Here is a 15,368-nt window from a genome sequence, read left to right as displayed (position 1 = left end):
GTACATCTTTCTTTAGAACATTATCAACCAGACTGAATTCAAAATTATTCGAAATATATTATGACAAACTGAATAAAATTTTCGGGCCTGGGGTTGTATATATATATACTCGCTGATTTATTTTATTTTGTGAAATATTTCATTTCAGATTACTATATAATGTATCATTAGAAAAAAAAATACCGCTTACGAACAGTGACTGAACATTTTACGGTTTGGATATATGTTAGACCTGTTAAGGAGTTAATAGTTTTAAAAACGGTTTTACTTAAACAGTGATACAAATCTTATATCCAATATGATATGTAGGCAATCGGGCCGTGCACAAGGTATATGAAGTTCAGTTTGTAGGTAGTGTGTTGACATCGATTATAGGTTTGCGCAGAAACAGTATTGGAAGTGTACTTCATTTTTATTTGGAATAAACGGTATGAAATGTATTTTTTCTTCTGATCAATTTAATGATTACTTTGATATCATTGACTCGATAATGGGATTTTTTCCAAACCTTGTAATTTTAACTCTTGGGAACAACAAAGCAGATGTATTTCCTTTCCTGTGCATTCGTCTTATAATTCTACTGCGAAAAGAACTCAAGTTGGTTAGTTTACGTAAAAATGCAATTTCTAATTATGTCCTGTGTGCGAGTCTAATACTACTTTCGTAGAATAGTTCAAACAATATTATTCAAACTTCTCCTTTAAATGACAGTGGACAAACGTTTGTTTTGCTTTAGCTCCAAATCAATTTAAACTATCTGCATTGATGGACAAAACAACTAGGTCATAGCAGTTATTGTTTTACAACATTTTATGCTTTGATAATTTTGAGATATTTTCTACATTACTAGAAACAACTTTTAAAACATAAGAAGCTGTATTGTTCATACGCTATTTATAGTAACGACAGTCAAGCTGAAGACATTTATTTGTTTGTAGCCGAATTCAATGAGATAAAATGATGCTTGAAAGAAATTTACTAAACAAGAACTAAACACAACAAATAAATTTCATTTTTGAATGGGTAATGTGTTTTTTAAACATATCTAATTTTTAAAATCAGTTGTTATTAGATTTTTTTCTTCACCTGAGGATCCTGGAGATAAATATCAATTATACCATTAACGCTAATAAAACGGATAATCAACATTGATTAAAATATTTTATTTTATAAATGTGACAATCATTCCTTATAAAATACAACTCATAACATTATTTCCTATTTCTTGAGGATCAAGTTTCTATTTCATGACCGACATTTGACATTTGATAAATGATATTCATCAGTTGGGATTTGTCGAAGCTATGTAATTGCTACGTACGCAAATTGTGCTTATTAATGAATTGATGTTCTCTCCTAGAAATAACTTATGTTATTTTTGGTGATCAATGCGCACTAATTTTCATCATGCAAGATATTACTTTCTGCTATTATTCAACATCAGTTGCATTTCGTTTACGGTTTGTTTTGTAAATGTATAATCTACACGCTTGGCATATATTTGCCACGCCCTCGAACAAGTTCGTCGGAACAAGACCGATAAAAAAATGCTGTTTAATAGTTACCTCGTAGTATAAATTTAAGCTGTTACGCTGGTTGGATGATATTCTGAAGAAGGAATGGTTGCTGGGACACGAACATGCAGATAAGTTTTATAAAATTTTGTTGTTGTCATGCATGTCATGTAATGTTATTTTAGAACTATGTTCAGCGTTGCATAACTATTCATTCAAAATTTCCAGGTCTAAGCACATGTAAGTTTGTTAACAGTCGAACAATTATCATGTAACAAAAACCTAATTTACAGTAATTGGAGATAATCAAATGTGCTGGCAATGACGATAACGATGATGAAAAGACCGATATCAAAGGACCCTACACCCCTCGTTCAGTTTCGTCAGCATGATTTTAAGTGGTGACACGTTTAGTAGATGATGATGATGATGATATGCATATAGTATGATAATGTTATTATGATGGTGATGATGGTGGTGGTAAGGTGTTGATTGTGATATTATAATGGCATAACAATGATGTTGGTGAAATGATGTTGATGCTATTATGATAATATGGTAATACGTTGTTTGTGTCTATACGATCATAATGGTATGATGATGGTATGATGCTGATTTAATGACAATATGACGTTTTGACGATACAGTTATAAAGATGACAATTATTTTCATGATGATGATGATAATGATATAACATAATGATGGTGATGATGGTATGATGATATAACAATGCTATGATGATAATGATTACGATGAAGGTACGTTATGAGAATATGATGATATGATACTACAAGATGAAATGATTTTGTTTATAATGATGATACGATATAATGAAACTGATATGATGATGATGATTATGATGATGGTCCGATGATGATGACAATAATGATTGTGATATAACGAAATGATAATGATATGATATCATGTTGGTACATTATGTTACGTTAATGACGATGGTGACGTCGATCATGGTAATGATGACGATAGTAATAATATTCTGATGACGATATGACGACGATGGCGATGCTGCTGCTGATGATGATGATGACAATTACTGATCTGAATAATTGTGATAATGGTTCATATTACTATTTCGTTTTACTGTATTGTAATCATGAAGTAGTGATACTCAACCATTAGAGGGATATTTCAGGTAAAATGAATGAAAGGTAAAAGGTAAAATTAAGTTTACTTGGTTTTGAGGCTGTTTGAAGCTGTTTTTTATTGTTAAATGTTCCAGGAACTTAATTTCAAAAAAGAAATGGTAATAATATATTCATGAAAATACTAGATATAATGCATTTTAAGTACAGTAGATTCTCTCTATTTAGGGCATTCAGCGGTCTGGCCTGTGAATTTGAGATTTCGCGTGTTACTGACCGGTCAAAAACCATGGTACTATGAGGTCATAATGATGTTTCTAGATATAACCATGTAGTGTCATACTTTAAAACCCTCGTTTATATTTTTGATTTGGATGCGGAGTTTGATCTTAATCCATGTTTTGGGTCAATTATGTACATGTAGAGTATCATATCTTTTCTATGTTCAATAAAGTCAATTAGGCCTACAAACTAAATTATAGAACAAAAATCCCCTGCATAATTGACACAATTATCCTATCATACAATACAATTAATTTCTTCTTTCAGATCAAATAGGTTAAAATGAGGATAACTACTACTCAACAGTTAAAGTTTCCACAACACTGTTGACAAAATAATTTCAGCATTTCATCATGGATCTGTAAACGCCTGAATTTGTATAACGAGCGTCCAGGCGATACTGATTAAGTGTACCTGATTGAAATACATATGTATTGATCGATGTACCTTGTTTAAATTGCCCGAGGCAGGGGATCATTTACAGTACATTAACAATTTGTTCAAAGAAAAGTGGTCGCAATGCTGCATTAGCGACGTACCCGCAGTACTGGTCAATATTTATAATGAATAAAAACAAACGTATTTGTACTTTGAAAATGAGGCCGCAATGCAATTTCGGCGTTCCCGTTGTTTTGGCGTGCCCGGTGGAAATCTACTGTAGGTCTTTTGCGGTCGACAAATTCATGTCATTAGCTACGGATCACTTGTCCCTCTCTGTTGTGTGTTCGAACCACGTTCAAGTTAAATGCAGCATATTAGAATCAATCCAGCTGGCTTACAAAAAAAAGAGGAAACAAGAAAAATCAAATCGATTATTCTATTACATCACTCGCTCTTGTCTTTATAATAAGTTGTTTCTAACACGGGCTCGGTGGTTCGTTAAAGGATATTTGCTGTGACTTCAGTATGCAGGTATGAAATTGCAGAAAATCGGAGAGAATTATTTCTAGTTTCATACTGTTTCTTCCAGTCATATTAAACATCAATACATATTAGCAGGCCAGGCATTGGCATTTGTTTTGATACATATTATGTCATATGTATAACCCCTGGCAAACTTCCTGTATTTTCTGTTATCATTTATCTGGATTATTAGAATTTAGCAATCTATCAATGTTCTTATTTCATCAAATCCTTGTTTATTTTTTAAATTTGAGTAAGGGTGTGAATGATTTTATCGATGATTTTCCGACGCTTTCATCTAGCAAACTCGATATATATATATATATATATATATATATATATATATATATATATATATATATATATATATATTACCAATTTGACGTGTTTCTGCTTTCAAATTTGCTTTTCAGATCCAGACTGATACATTTGCGGAGCCCCAGGCTTTCGAATACGGTATTCGAAAAAGGGCTGGTCGTGTCTAGTAATCCGCAGTGATTATCTATTTAGTTAAATGTAGATAGTGAAACGAGCGTTTAAATATTTCGTGTTAACTTCTGAAAGAGGTGAAACGTTTAAAAGTCTGACATTATTCGATCATCTTTACAATATATAATGTGTTCATTCCTTTGTGGCTTGCTTTACACAGGTCTTGTTGAGAGGCTGCGATTTTGTACGTGTGCGGATACGCATACGTGTAGGTTCAAAGAGCTTCTCATGAGACAAAAATCAGAAAAGAAAAATTTATTCACATAAAAGTTATGTGTACAAGTTTAACGCTGAATATTACATACACTTCACATTTACATTTTTTGTATGCGCATGTGTATGATATCGCTGTCTCTCTATTACTAGTCCGACTGCCTGCTGTTCATAATACGTTCTACCATCGTCAATAAAATAAATTAATACTGTTTTGGTATAACATAAATTAATTGAGACATAATATTTTCAATAAAGGTAAATAATTTAAAACTATCATTATGCAAAGTAAAAATCAACACTATCATGTTTTAGTACACACTAACAGTTCTCAATAAAATGAATATACATTGTATATCTGGAGATTGTGTTACTTGTATGAACATGAAGGAATGACATAGATCAAACTGAACACTTCCTATGGCAACATAGACTCTTTTTTTTTATGGCGGAAATGTAATTAATACCATATGGGTCTTTCTTTGAGATAAATTTAATTATTAAAATGATTTAAAATCTTTAAAAGTAATACAGTTAGGGCAAAACTAATTCTATCTTATTTAGCAAAATGCATGTTATTCGTGTTGTCATGGCAATCGAAATACCAAATCACAGAAGTAATGATATAAGGCCCACTATGAAACAAAAATGAAATGAAATGAAAACATATTAACTTGTAATAAAAGTTCAAATATATGATATTTTCGTTAGTGATACTCAAAATGTGTTGCATAAATAACAAGAAAAATACTCAGAGTGCAAGACGTCATAATGCTTCCATGCCGTTCTTTACGTCACATTAATTATTTACACACAAGCATTGTAAGTCTTACGATTCTTAAGATAACTTTTTCAAATTTTAAAATTGGAAAAGTAATAACAATTTTGATTTTTGTCAGTAATATAACTTCTGTTATAGAACGACCCAATTATATATCTGCACTGATATGTTTGGAAGTATGTTAAGTCACTTACATTCATCTGAAATATATTTTGGTGTGCAAATTAGTAGGGAATTTGGCGAAGTAATTTTAATCTTATTCTGTTTAACCAGTTGTAAAAGTCGGGTGATGTTTACTCCAAATATTATAACTATTTTATTTTGTCAATTTCATGTTTGCGTCGGAAAGCTGTCATGTTTATGAAACATCACGTAATGTAATTTGATGGTCCACTGAACCAAACGTTTGAAACATGGTTTAAAAGCTCTGATTCTTTAAATGCTAATAATGTGCTTTCATTATTTGTTAATGTAATGACATATAGTTATGTCTGCTGTTCTCATTAGCCAAAATTATTGTAACTTTTTTACGCCAACATTGTACTTACCTCGCCGCATACAGAGATATTTATTTATAGCCATTGGAACCTTAAATTGTTCACTTCAGTTCTGTCTTATCGAACAAATCATATTGTGAAGCCAAAACCTAATAACACAAGCCAAGAAATACCCAAATATATTTGTCACCGTAGTTTGTTTTTATTTTGATAGCAAGAAAAGCTTTCTTATATGTCTGCTTGTAGAGTATAACATACAAAAATAAAATATATTTTTTGTGGTTGTGTTTCAGGTCTCTTCGTGGATCAAGTGTCCAATGTGTTGACTTGGGTATAATTGCCTCGGAAGTTTTGAAAATATTTTTTCACTGGACTATAACAACTATGCGTGCTATATACTTGAAAAAAAAAGATGGAGGAAACAGTGTTTCAGTGCACTACATAGCTTAAAACGCAATTGGGTTATTGCACTTTGTTTAGGATTTCTTTATTCATATCTTTTCCTAAACATTAAGATAAATCGCAGTTCCGACAACTATTTTGAAATAACTGCTGAAAACGAAAATATAAGTAAGAAAAGGGTAGGCATTTTGATTGCTTGTTCCTATCACGAAAACATACACTCAGCACCATTAACCCTTTTACAGTTATCAATATTGTGCTTACCATCTATATTTAAAACAGTGGAGACTAGATATGAATACAATATATATATTGGTATTGAATCAAATATTGGTTCTGAATTTATGAATCTGAATTACACAGACACTTTAAACGTAAGTTTGCTTCTTCTGCCAAAAGCATTTTATGCTGACTCCATAAACATGTTAGCCATTCATGCTTTCAATCAAGGTTAAGATTATTTCGTAATCATACCGTTTGACGCGCAATTAAAATGGAAATATTGGACAAGCAGAGCTATCATGTCATTAAAGGGACACTGTCCGTCAGATGTTGGCGTTGTTCTTCATCAATGCAGTGAATATAATATACTGTCCATCGTCAGTCGTACACACATTAAACGATTTGGATATGTCTATCCACCACAGTTGTCATTTAATCAATTTTCTGAATGGATTACTTCAATCTACCTTCCAAAATATGTATCGTCATTCAGTTCAAATCAAGAGCATGATTGTCTCGGAAACAAGGAAAATAAAACTTTTGTAATGCTTCTAAAACCTAGTCAGCCACCACAAGAAGAACGCAGAGGATCTGCTTGTGTCGTATCATATTCATTGTTTGGATCAGACAAACGTTATACTGATGGTGCACTTGAAAACGCTAAATTAATGAAAACAATATATCCTGGTTGGACTATGTGGGTGTACCATGATTCCTCTGTACCTCCACTTTTAATTCATAAGCTTTGTGAGCAAAATCATGTAAGATGTATTGACATGACTGGAAGTAAAATAAGTAACAAAATGGCTTGGAGGTTTCTTGTTACGAGATCACATCATGTAGAAAAATATCTTGTAAGAGATATCGATTCAAGATTAAGTATGCGGGAAAAAATAGCTGTGAATGAATGGATTGTATCCGGTAAACGTTTTCATGTAATGCGTGACCATCCATCTCATAAATACCTCATCAGTGGTGGTATGTGGGGAGGAACTGAAGGTTCACTCAGTGATTTATATGTAAAACTGTTAAAAGAAAATCCGCAGAGCAAATACAAATCAGATATGAATTTTTTAGACAGAGTTGCGTGGCCGATACTTAAAACTTCTGTCCTTCAGCATGATTCATATTATTGTGACAAATATACAGGAAAACCATTTTTAACACCACGTAACGGATGGGAGCATGTTGGAAGTGTTTTTATTAATAACAGGTCTATAAATATTGATATCGAACTGATGAAGAGATATAAACCACCAAAGGCATGCCAGTCAGATATCAGCATTTGGGAACATTTATGAAGAGTTTCACAGAACATTTGACGATTCATAATTAGTTTATGAGAATCTTTGAGAATTAACTCAACATACGACAAACCCTAGACCGATGACCAAGGTATTGCAATACCTTTCGTCAAGGCGAGCTAATAATGTTTTAACTTGCGTTCATCAAAATCTGTTACTTGGTGCTTGTTGTTCCTTTCAACAAGCGCAAAACGTTCATTGACGAAAGGTTTAGTACTGTTGGACATAAACTATGGAACGAATGGCCTCTCGAAAAAAGGAACTCAGACAAATTGTTTTAAAAAAGAACTTGAAAACTCGTTTTTTAGATATTATCTTGCTCTCTTTTAGAGCCTTTGACTGTGCATTTTGAAGACATTGTTGTAACTTGAACTTGAAATAGTCGTTCAAAATCACCTAAATTGTATGACCCGATCAAACTCAGGTACCAATAAATTTTGAGTTATGTTCCCTTTGTAAATGGAATTCCAGATAGTTTCACTCAATGTTTGCTATTATTCAATGCATTTTGTTCAAGCATATTAAGTAACTTTTCCACTATACCCAACTCGTATGACACACAATTTTATAAAGTTAGCACTAATTTTGCCCCTTGTTAACTTATATATTCCAATATAATGTTTGGTGCACTTTCTCTCTTTTATTCAACTTATGCCTTTTATTCAAACTTGAATATTTGTTTCAGACCATCACCTTAATCATACATCACAAGGTCTGTAATGCTTATACCAATACTTAATGCATTCCGTCCAATTATTACTTACAACTGCAGATTTTTATGCACTTTTCCTTTGTCTCTGGTATTGCTTTATTGGTTTGATTAATGGTTGTACATCATCAGCCGAATTTAAGACACATTGATATGTTATCAATTCAGTAATGGACCATACTGCTTTTCTAACAGCCCTTGTTTTATGTGCTATGGTACTTTGTTACAATGATGCATAAATGGTTGCCCATATATACTGTTGTATGTCGTTGTATTCATTGATTTTACGTTTTGTTACAATGCTTTGTTACAATCGACCGTTGCTGTGTCTGGAGAGCTCTTCTTACACAATACATGCATCCTCAAAGTGTAATTCGTTTTTTTTTTTTGACTAAACGGTTATTGTACATGTATTTGTACTTAGTAATAAGCATTCTAATTGAATCATATTTGATTTTTTTTTTATTTTTACTCTACCCAATATGTTAAGATACATCTTGTGTCTATTCAAATACTCGATACGTTCTTGTATAAGTCAAGACGCAGCGATTATGTGGTGTTTTTTGGTACTTTTAAGATGTCTTTCCAACGTTGCAAAGAAAGACGTCAAAACACCTTTCATTATCGACCAAAACACAACGTCGTTCCAACGTTGCGAAAAAGACGTCTTTTTAAAGTTACAAAATGTCAACGTTTTTACAACGTCGGAGAAAGACGTCATAACAACGTTTGAACAACGTGTTTTGTTTGCTGGTATGTCATCTAATAGAAAACTAAAGGCTTCACACATCTGATCACAACTCCATAGGGTGTATCTCTTAGATTTATTGTTAGAAAAAAAAATAAAATGCTCATGTTTCATTACAAGGCAGATAATAGAAGTTTTCTCTTGCTAATGTTTTATCAATTAAAGCTACCAGTATTTCTTTATATCAAGATTTTGATAAGATTATGTGGTAAATTAGTATAAAGCGTAGAAATGTCGTAAGTTATAACTTATAATCGAACATATAAAGCTCTTGTTTATTAGCTTTTTGATAACATCCCCAGAGTTATTGATGGACCAAAATAGATTAACCCCCGAGTTCTCATATACCTTGGAGCACGTGCTATTTTGTTGCAGTAAACGAAGAAGTCCAAAGTAAAAACATATTTTTGTAGCGTATAAGGTTGAATTGAATTGAATGAATCGAGCTTTATATGGAGTTTTGTGTAGTTTTAGGACCCAATAAAGAATAGGGAGCTGGTTGTCGTCAAGAGCGACATTAAGTTTATACATTGATCAACATGATTTATTTTACAATTTATTCTCATCTTGTAGCGATAACTGATAAGTTTTTGTATGTTTCAGTTCATTTTGTAATATTTCTGTGTAGTAAAAGCGTCATATAATAAAATATTATTAGAAGCTTTGTCTGCAGAAGTTAAAACAAAGCGTTCTTTAAAATTCGAAATGAAAACTTTGGTTAAGGAGATATTAAGGAAGGGTTTGATTGATACAATTTTACCTGGGTTTTTATTACTTTAAAAAGTATCATTTTTTTCCTTTCAGTAAGAGCGTTGGGTCTAAATTTTCTTTTCGACACTGAGTTATTTCAGAGACAATTTTCAAAATTAATAGATGAAGGATTTTATAATTTGGACCTTCAGAATTAAAATAGTTTTGATTCTTTAATCATCAAGACTCTTAAAATTACCCGTATTAATATTGCCGGCTAGTTGATAACAATATTTATATTCTTTATAGTTACAAATGTCTGGAACATAAAGCTCTATGCCTAATTCTAAGAAATTGTTATTGTAATCAATTAAACATTTCTAACTGGTTTATTATATTTGTAACAGGTATCATTGAAGGTTTCATGTTCACCGCCGTTTGAATACATCTGCGAATGTCTCTAAATTATTTTTTGTACTTTTAGCATATCGTCGCCTGATTCTTATAGTGCTCTATCTCCATTTTTTGAAAAAATGAGATTTTTACATCATTTTGTTTGTCTCGCCGAGCTCTATCGTTCTGGAGCAAGAAAACGTAACATTTGACGTCATACAGAAAGATCCTGCGTAATACTTTGCTCCATGTCCTCTGTTTGAATGTAACAGTAACGATTAAAGTACTCTATCTCCAGGACTTAAAGCACTGTAATGTTTAAAATTATTCTGACCAATCATACACATAAACTAATATCATGTGATCATCATTAGACTTTGTAAAGGAGTGTTCTATCTCCATTTAACTTAATCCAGAATTGCTCTAACTCCATTTTAACCAATAGAAAGCACAGTTACATGCATGTGATCACAACAAAATATGGCGGATAGGCATAGTTGTAGCATGTTTGAAATATACTTAGAATGCCTATCTACACGACATGCATTGGCTAGCCATAGGTGAGATTGCTTATACAGGTTATTTTATCATTTTATTGTTAATACAAACACATATCATTGTCAATTAAGCTGTAGGTAGACAATACATGCAAGATTTGCAACAGACCTTATTGATGTGTATTTCGGATAGAAACTATTTTCGTCATTCTGAAGCTGTATCTTAAGAAATACCACTGAATATAACAACAGTATTTGCAAACATGTTTCCGAGAAGCAGATTTGTGATAGTAAGTTATTGTCTATTAAGAGCAGTAGAAATAAAATCAAAAACAGAACATATGTTACGTTACAAAGTTACAGTAAGGGGCTAACTATTTTTTTTTTGTTGATCACTTTTTTAACTATGCAAATTTTGCTGAATTTAGTATTCGTAAGACAACAAGAACTGGCAGTACAATATCCCTACTTCCAGACGCAAAAATCCTATCGTTCAACTTGCAACCCTTGACAACAGAGAAAATTGAAAATTAAATACTTAAAAAACAATGTTAAATATCAAACAAGGAATGCAATGCTGAAATTCAATTCACTAAATGAAAGTACGTACATGAAGAGAAACTGTAAGGAATATAAAAAAAAACGATTGCGTTTGTGAGAGAGAATAGATATATATGTTTCTTAGAATTGTAAGTAGTCAGTTATTCCAAATGGTTGGTGTAAATCAAAATCAATGCCACAAAACTATTAAAGTATCACATGATGTAACTCTACCAAATATGAAACATGTGTGCTGTGACTGCAAATGTTTAGTTGCAAAATAAATGCTATGAATTCTTGTTATGATACTCCGCATTAAGTTAAAATGTATGCCACCAGATTTGAGAACAACATGCAGAAACTAAATGGAATATATACAATAAGATTAGTATGAAAGGTATGACCGGGACATATTATTTGCGATGTAATATCTTTGAGCCTTAATTTAATTGTGTGAAAAGTTAACAAGAGGCCTAAATGAGCCTAAGTCCTTCAACTGAACCTTAACCATCTGACTTTGCTTCTAACTAGGTTTGGTGAAAATCCTTTAACCTGTTCATTATTTTTTATTATCATTTTGCTGTCACGCACCAAAGCATACCCATCGAAAGAAATAATCTAATAAGTTATTTCTTTTTCAACTCTAGTGGTCCCTAAAAGGGCCAAAGTGTCCCTATTTGAATATATTTTATATAAGACATAACATGGTAAAAGACTTTATAATGATGCTCAGGACAAGGTTTTATGAAGACCCATTCAGGAGTTAGAGAGGAATTTAGTAAAAGGTATCTCTATTTTGCAACTCTAGCAGCCCCTAAAAGAGGCCACACTAATTGAATAAATTAGTTAAAGGACCTAATAAAAGTTTGATGAAGATCCATCAAGCGGTTGAAAAGTAGTCATTTAAAAGCATTTGTAGCTTTAGGTCTAGTGGTCCCTTAGAGGGCCATGCGCTCCCCCACCCCAACCCACAATCAAAAAAAATGGAGGGGGCAATATAATGATGCTACGGACCGAGAATGATGACAGTCAATTGAGTGGTTCATTAGAAGTAGTCATTAAAAATATTTTTGATTTTAGCCCTAGAATGAGCAAACAGTCTCCGTTTGAATACAATTGAGAGAGAGCCCTCTAATGATGCCACCGGCCATCTCTGATGAAGATCCATCCAGCGATTCATGACCAGAATATATTTATATTTGTAGCTCTAGTTGCCCCTAAGAGGGGCAAAGTGCCCTTAACCAAACAAATTTGAGAAAGGACCTTATACTGGTCTCTAGACCAAGTTTGGTGAATATCCATCAAATGGTTCATGAGTAGTCGTTTAAAGGTATTTCTGTTTTGAACTCTAACAGACCAAGTGCCCCTAACAGAACAATTTTGGCGAAGATTCTTAAAATAATGCTACAAATCAAGTTTGAAGAAGATCCATTGTGTGGTTCATGAGATAGCATCATTTAAGGGAATTTCCAATTTTAGCTATGGTAACCCCTAAAAGGGCCAATCGTCCCCATCTGAACCAGTTTGGGAGAGGATGTTATAATGATGCTACAGACTATGTTTGATAAAGATCTATCAAGCGGTTCATGAGAAGTTCCTTAAATGTTTTTCCTATTTATTTTTTTTGCTCTAGCTGGCAGTAGCTGCCCTTAAAGGGGCCAAGATTAATCATTTGATCAAATCTTTCCAAAAATTCTACTGACCAGTAGTTTCAGAGGAGAAAAAAATTAAGTACAATGTTGACGCAGGAAGACGGACGATGGACGCCGTACAATCAACCTTTTTTAATAGCTAAAAAAGAGACATGAATATAACATTGATTGTGTTGTGTAAAAGAGAACTGGTATGACTGACAAGTACAGTTACATGCAAAATTTGAACATAATATAAAAACTGTCGTTTTGTGAAAGAATACAGTTATTACTGAGAATATTTAGATGCAAAGACAATGTCATTAGGTATTGTTATAATGCTTAGTATTATATCAACCTTAATGCCAACTGATAACAAAACACGGAAAATCTTACTCAGCGTAATGAAAAGCAAGTTGTAATTGGCAAATAGAATAGTTACGACTAAAAAAGATTTTAGATCTTTGTTCATTGCTGACAATAATGATTGCGGTTACTGAGTAATTAAACTTCAAAATCTTTCTGTTTAACATAATACTACGATATGGTTTACAAATACCATCTGCAAATAAGTAGGACCAATGTGCCTAGTTTAATAGCCGATTAAGTCTATAGCGTAGCAGTTCAGTTAACCCTGAACAGTACGGACAGCATGGTAAAACCTTTGCAAATCAGTCCAAATCTTCTGACTTTGAACACCTGCCCCTCACCACTGTTTGATATCTCGCTTTTTCATGAGGGGAGGCCATCCAGTTGACACGAAGAAGGTCATATACCCAGGTATCCGCGCGTGCCAACTAGAGTCCTCCTCCTCAAAGAAAATCTTGAAAGTTGCAATATGGCCTATGATATCGTGTCAGTTTGATAATACTAAAACCAAATCCAATCCTCCTTTAATTTTAAAATGAGTACAGTGACTGTCATTACTGTTTAAGAGCTCTCGCACTATTTTCAATATACAAGTGTAATAAATATTATCTGGCTCTATGTCCAATTTTGTAAATTCACAGTGCTCTATCTCCCGATAGAGCAATACACCTTTAACATTTTTTTCTATTTTTGCCAAATTTGCTCTATCTCCAAAGTGAGAAATGTATAAATGCAGAAAAATAAAAACGAAATGTATTTAAAAGCATTTACAGTCTGAAAGAACTAAGCGCAAGGAACAAGCAGATATATTTATCACCATTTTCGCCCAGAAATAAAGAAACTAGACAAGAGTTAAACTTTGGAAGCGATTTTCGCCACGTTTAAAAAATGGTAGATAGAGCATCGTTCCACTCACGCGACGATATGTAAATGTTGAGTTCTGCATGCATTTCCACTACTGTCCATGAACAGGTCCAATCAAACCAAGCCTGCGACATTTTCGTTTTTATCGTGTTGAGCGACATGTGAAGTTTCCACTTTTCTCTATTTTAAACAAAATATAGACACAACAGTTATGGCATAATTATGTAGAACATGAAACACACAATCTAAACTGTTTCTCTTTCAGACAAACGTAACTTTAAAGCATCTTATTATATATATTATCTGCAATACTTTTTAAACTATTTTCGTTTTTGGTAGCCAACAAAATATTAAATTCATAAACACTTGGATTTTCATAGATTTTATTTTTTGGTATGTATTTTTCTTTAAGTGCTTTATACAAAGGACATACTAATATAAAATGACATTCACTTTCAACAACATTTTTGCAATGAAAACAAAATCTCCTGTCCCTGTCTATACCAAAGTAACGACCTTGCTCAATCATAAGTGGTTGTGAAGATATTCTCAAAGCACTGAAAGCATGTTTATAATATTGATATGTTTTTAATATCTAATATATCAAGATAAAGTCATAAAAAATTATTTTAAAATGCCTATATGAAATCAACTTAGCATTATTATTACATTCTTCTGACCATTCTTGTAAATATTGATCATTTAGTCGCTGCACAAACTAACATAAAATAGTTCAGGTTTCTGACAATTCTGATTTTCCCAAATATACTCAAATCCATTTCTGTATAAATTTAATCTTACTTTTGTTACCCAATTTTAGTAACCAATACTATCGTAATAAAATAACATCTGATAATATTTCTTAACATATCTATAATCTGGCATATTTATTATCCTTGCAATACTAAATACAACGTTTCGATGCTATGATATGCTGCATTACAAGATCTAAGAGGAATTGACAGAAACAGATTACAAGCATACATTTGTATCTTTTTAATTTCATACATACAATCTAATCCCCATATTTCAGATCCATGTCATATTGGGGGCTATTTTAGCATCAAACAACTTAAAAAAATGTAATTTTTGCAATAAGCATTAAATGATTCAAAGATGATAAAAGAGACACTAAGATCCTGTTTGCTTTACAAGCTATTTGTTCAGACATCTTATACATAGAAAGTTTACTGTTTAACTTTTAAATAGAAATGGTC

General features: G+C 32.4%; 1 protein-coding gene across 1 annotated transcript; it reads left to right on the top strand.

The window, feature by feature from the left end:
- The first annotated feature begins 298 nt into the window (after nucleotides 1-298).
- On the top strand, nucleotides 299-9,923 carry LOC128559062 (uncharacterized). The gene is made up of 2 exons (XM_053550086.1): nucleotides 299-428; nucleotides 6,076-9,923. The coding sequence occupies exon 2, from the start codon at nucleotides 6,706-6,708 to the stop codon at nucleotides 7,705-7,707; it is 1,002 nt and encodes a 333-aa protein (XP_053406061.1). The 5' UTR covers nucleotides 299-428; nucleotides 6,076-6,705; the 3' UTR covers nucleotides 7,708-9,923.
- Nucleotides 9,924-15,368: the final 5,445 nt, after the last annotated feature.

The sequence above is a fragment of the Mercenaria mercenaria genome, chromosome 8 (genome assembly GCF_021730395.1).
Source record: "Mercenaria mercenaria strain notata chromosome 8, MADL_Memer_1, whole genome shotgun sequence".
Taxonomy (NCBI): domain Eukaryota; kingdom Metazoa; phylum Mollusca; class Bivalvia; order Venerida; family Veneridae; genus Mercenaria; species Mercenaria mercenaria.
This window is presented reverse-complemented; position numbering and strand designations above follow the sequence as displayed.

Bases quoted from the DNA above. Each gene is read 5' to 3' on its own strand.
- LOC128559062 (XM_053550086.1), top strand. From the start codon at position 6,706: ATGTCATTAAAGGGACACTGTCCGTCAGATGTTGGCGTTGTTCTTCAT.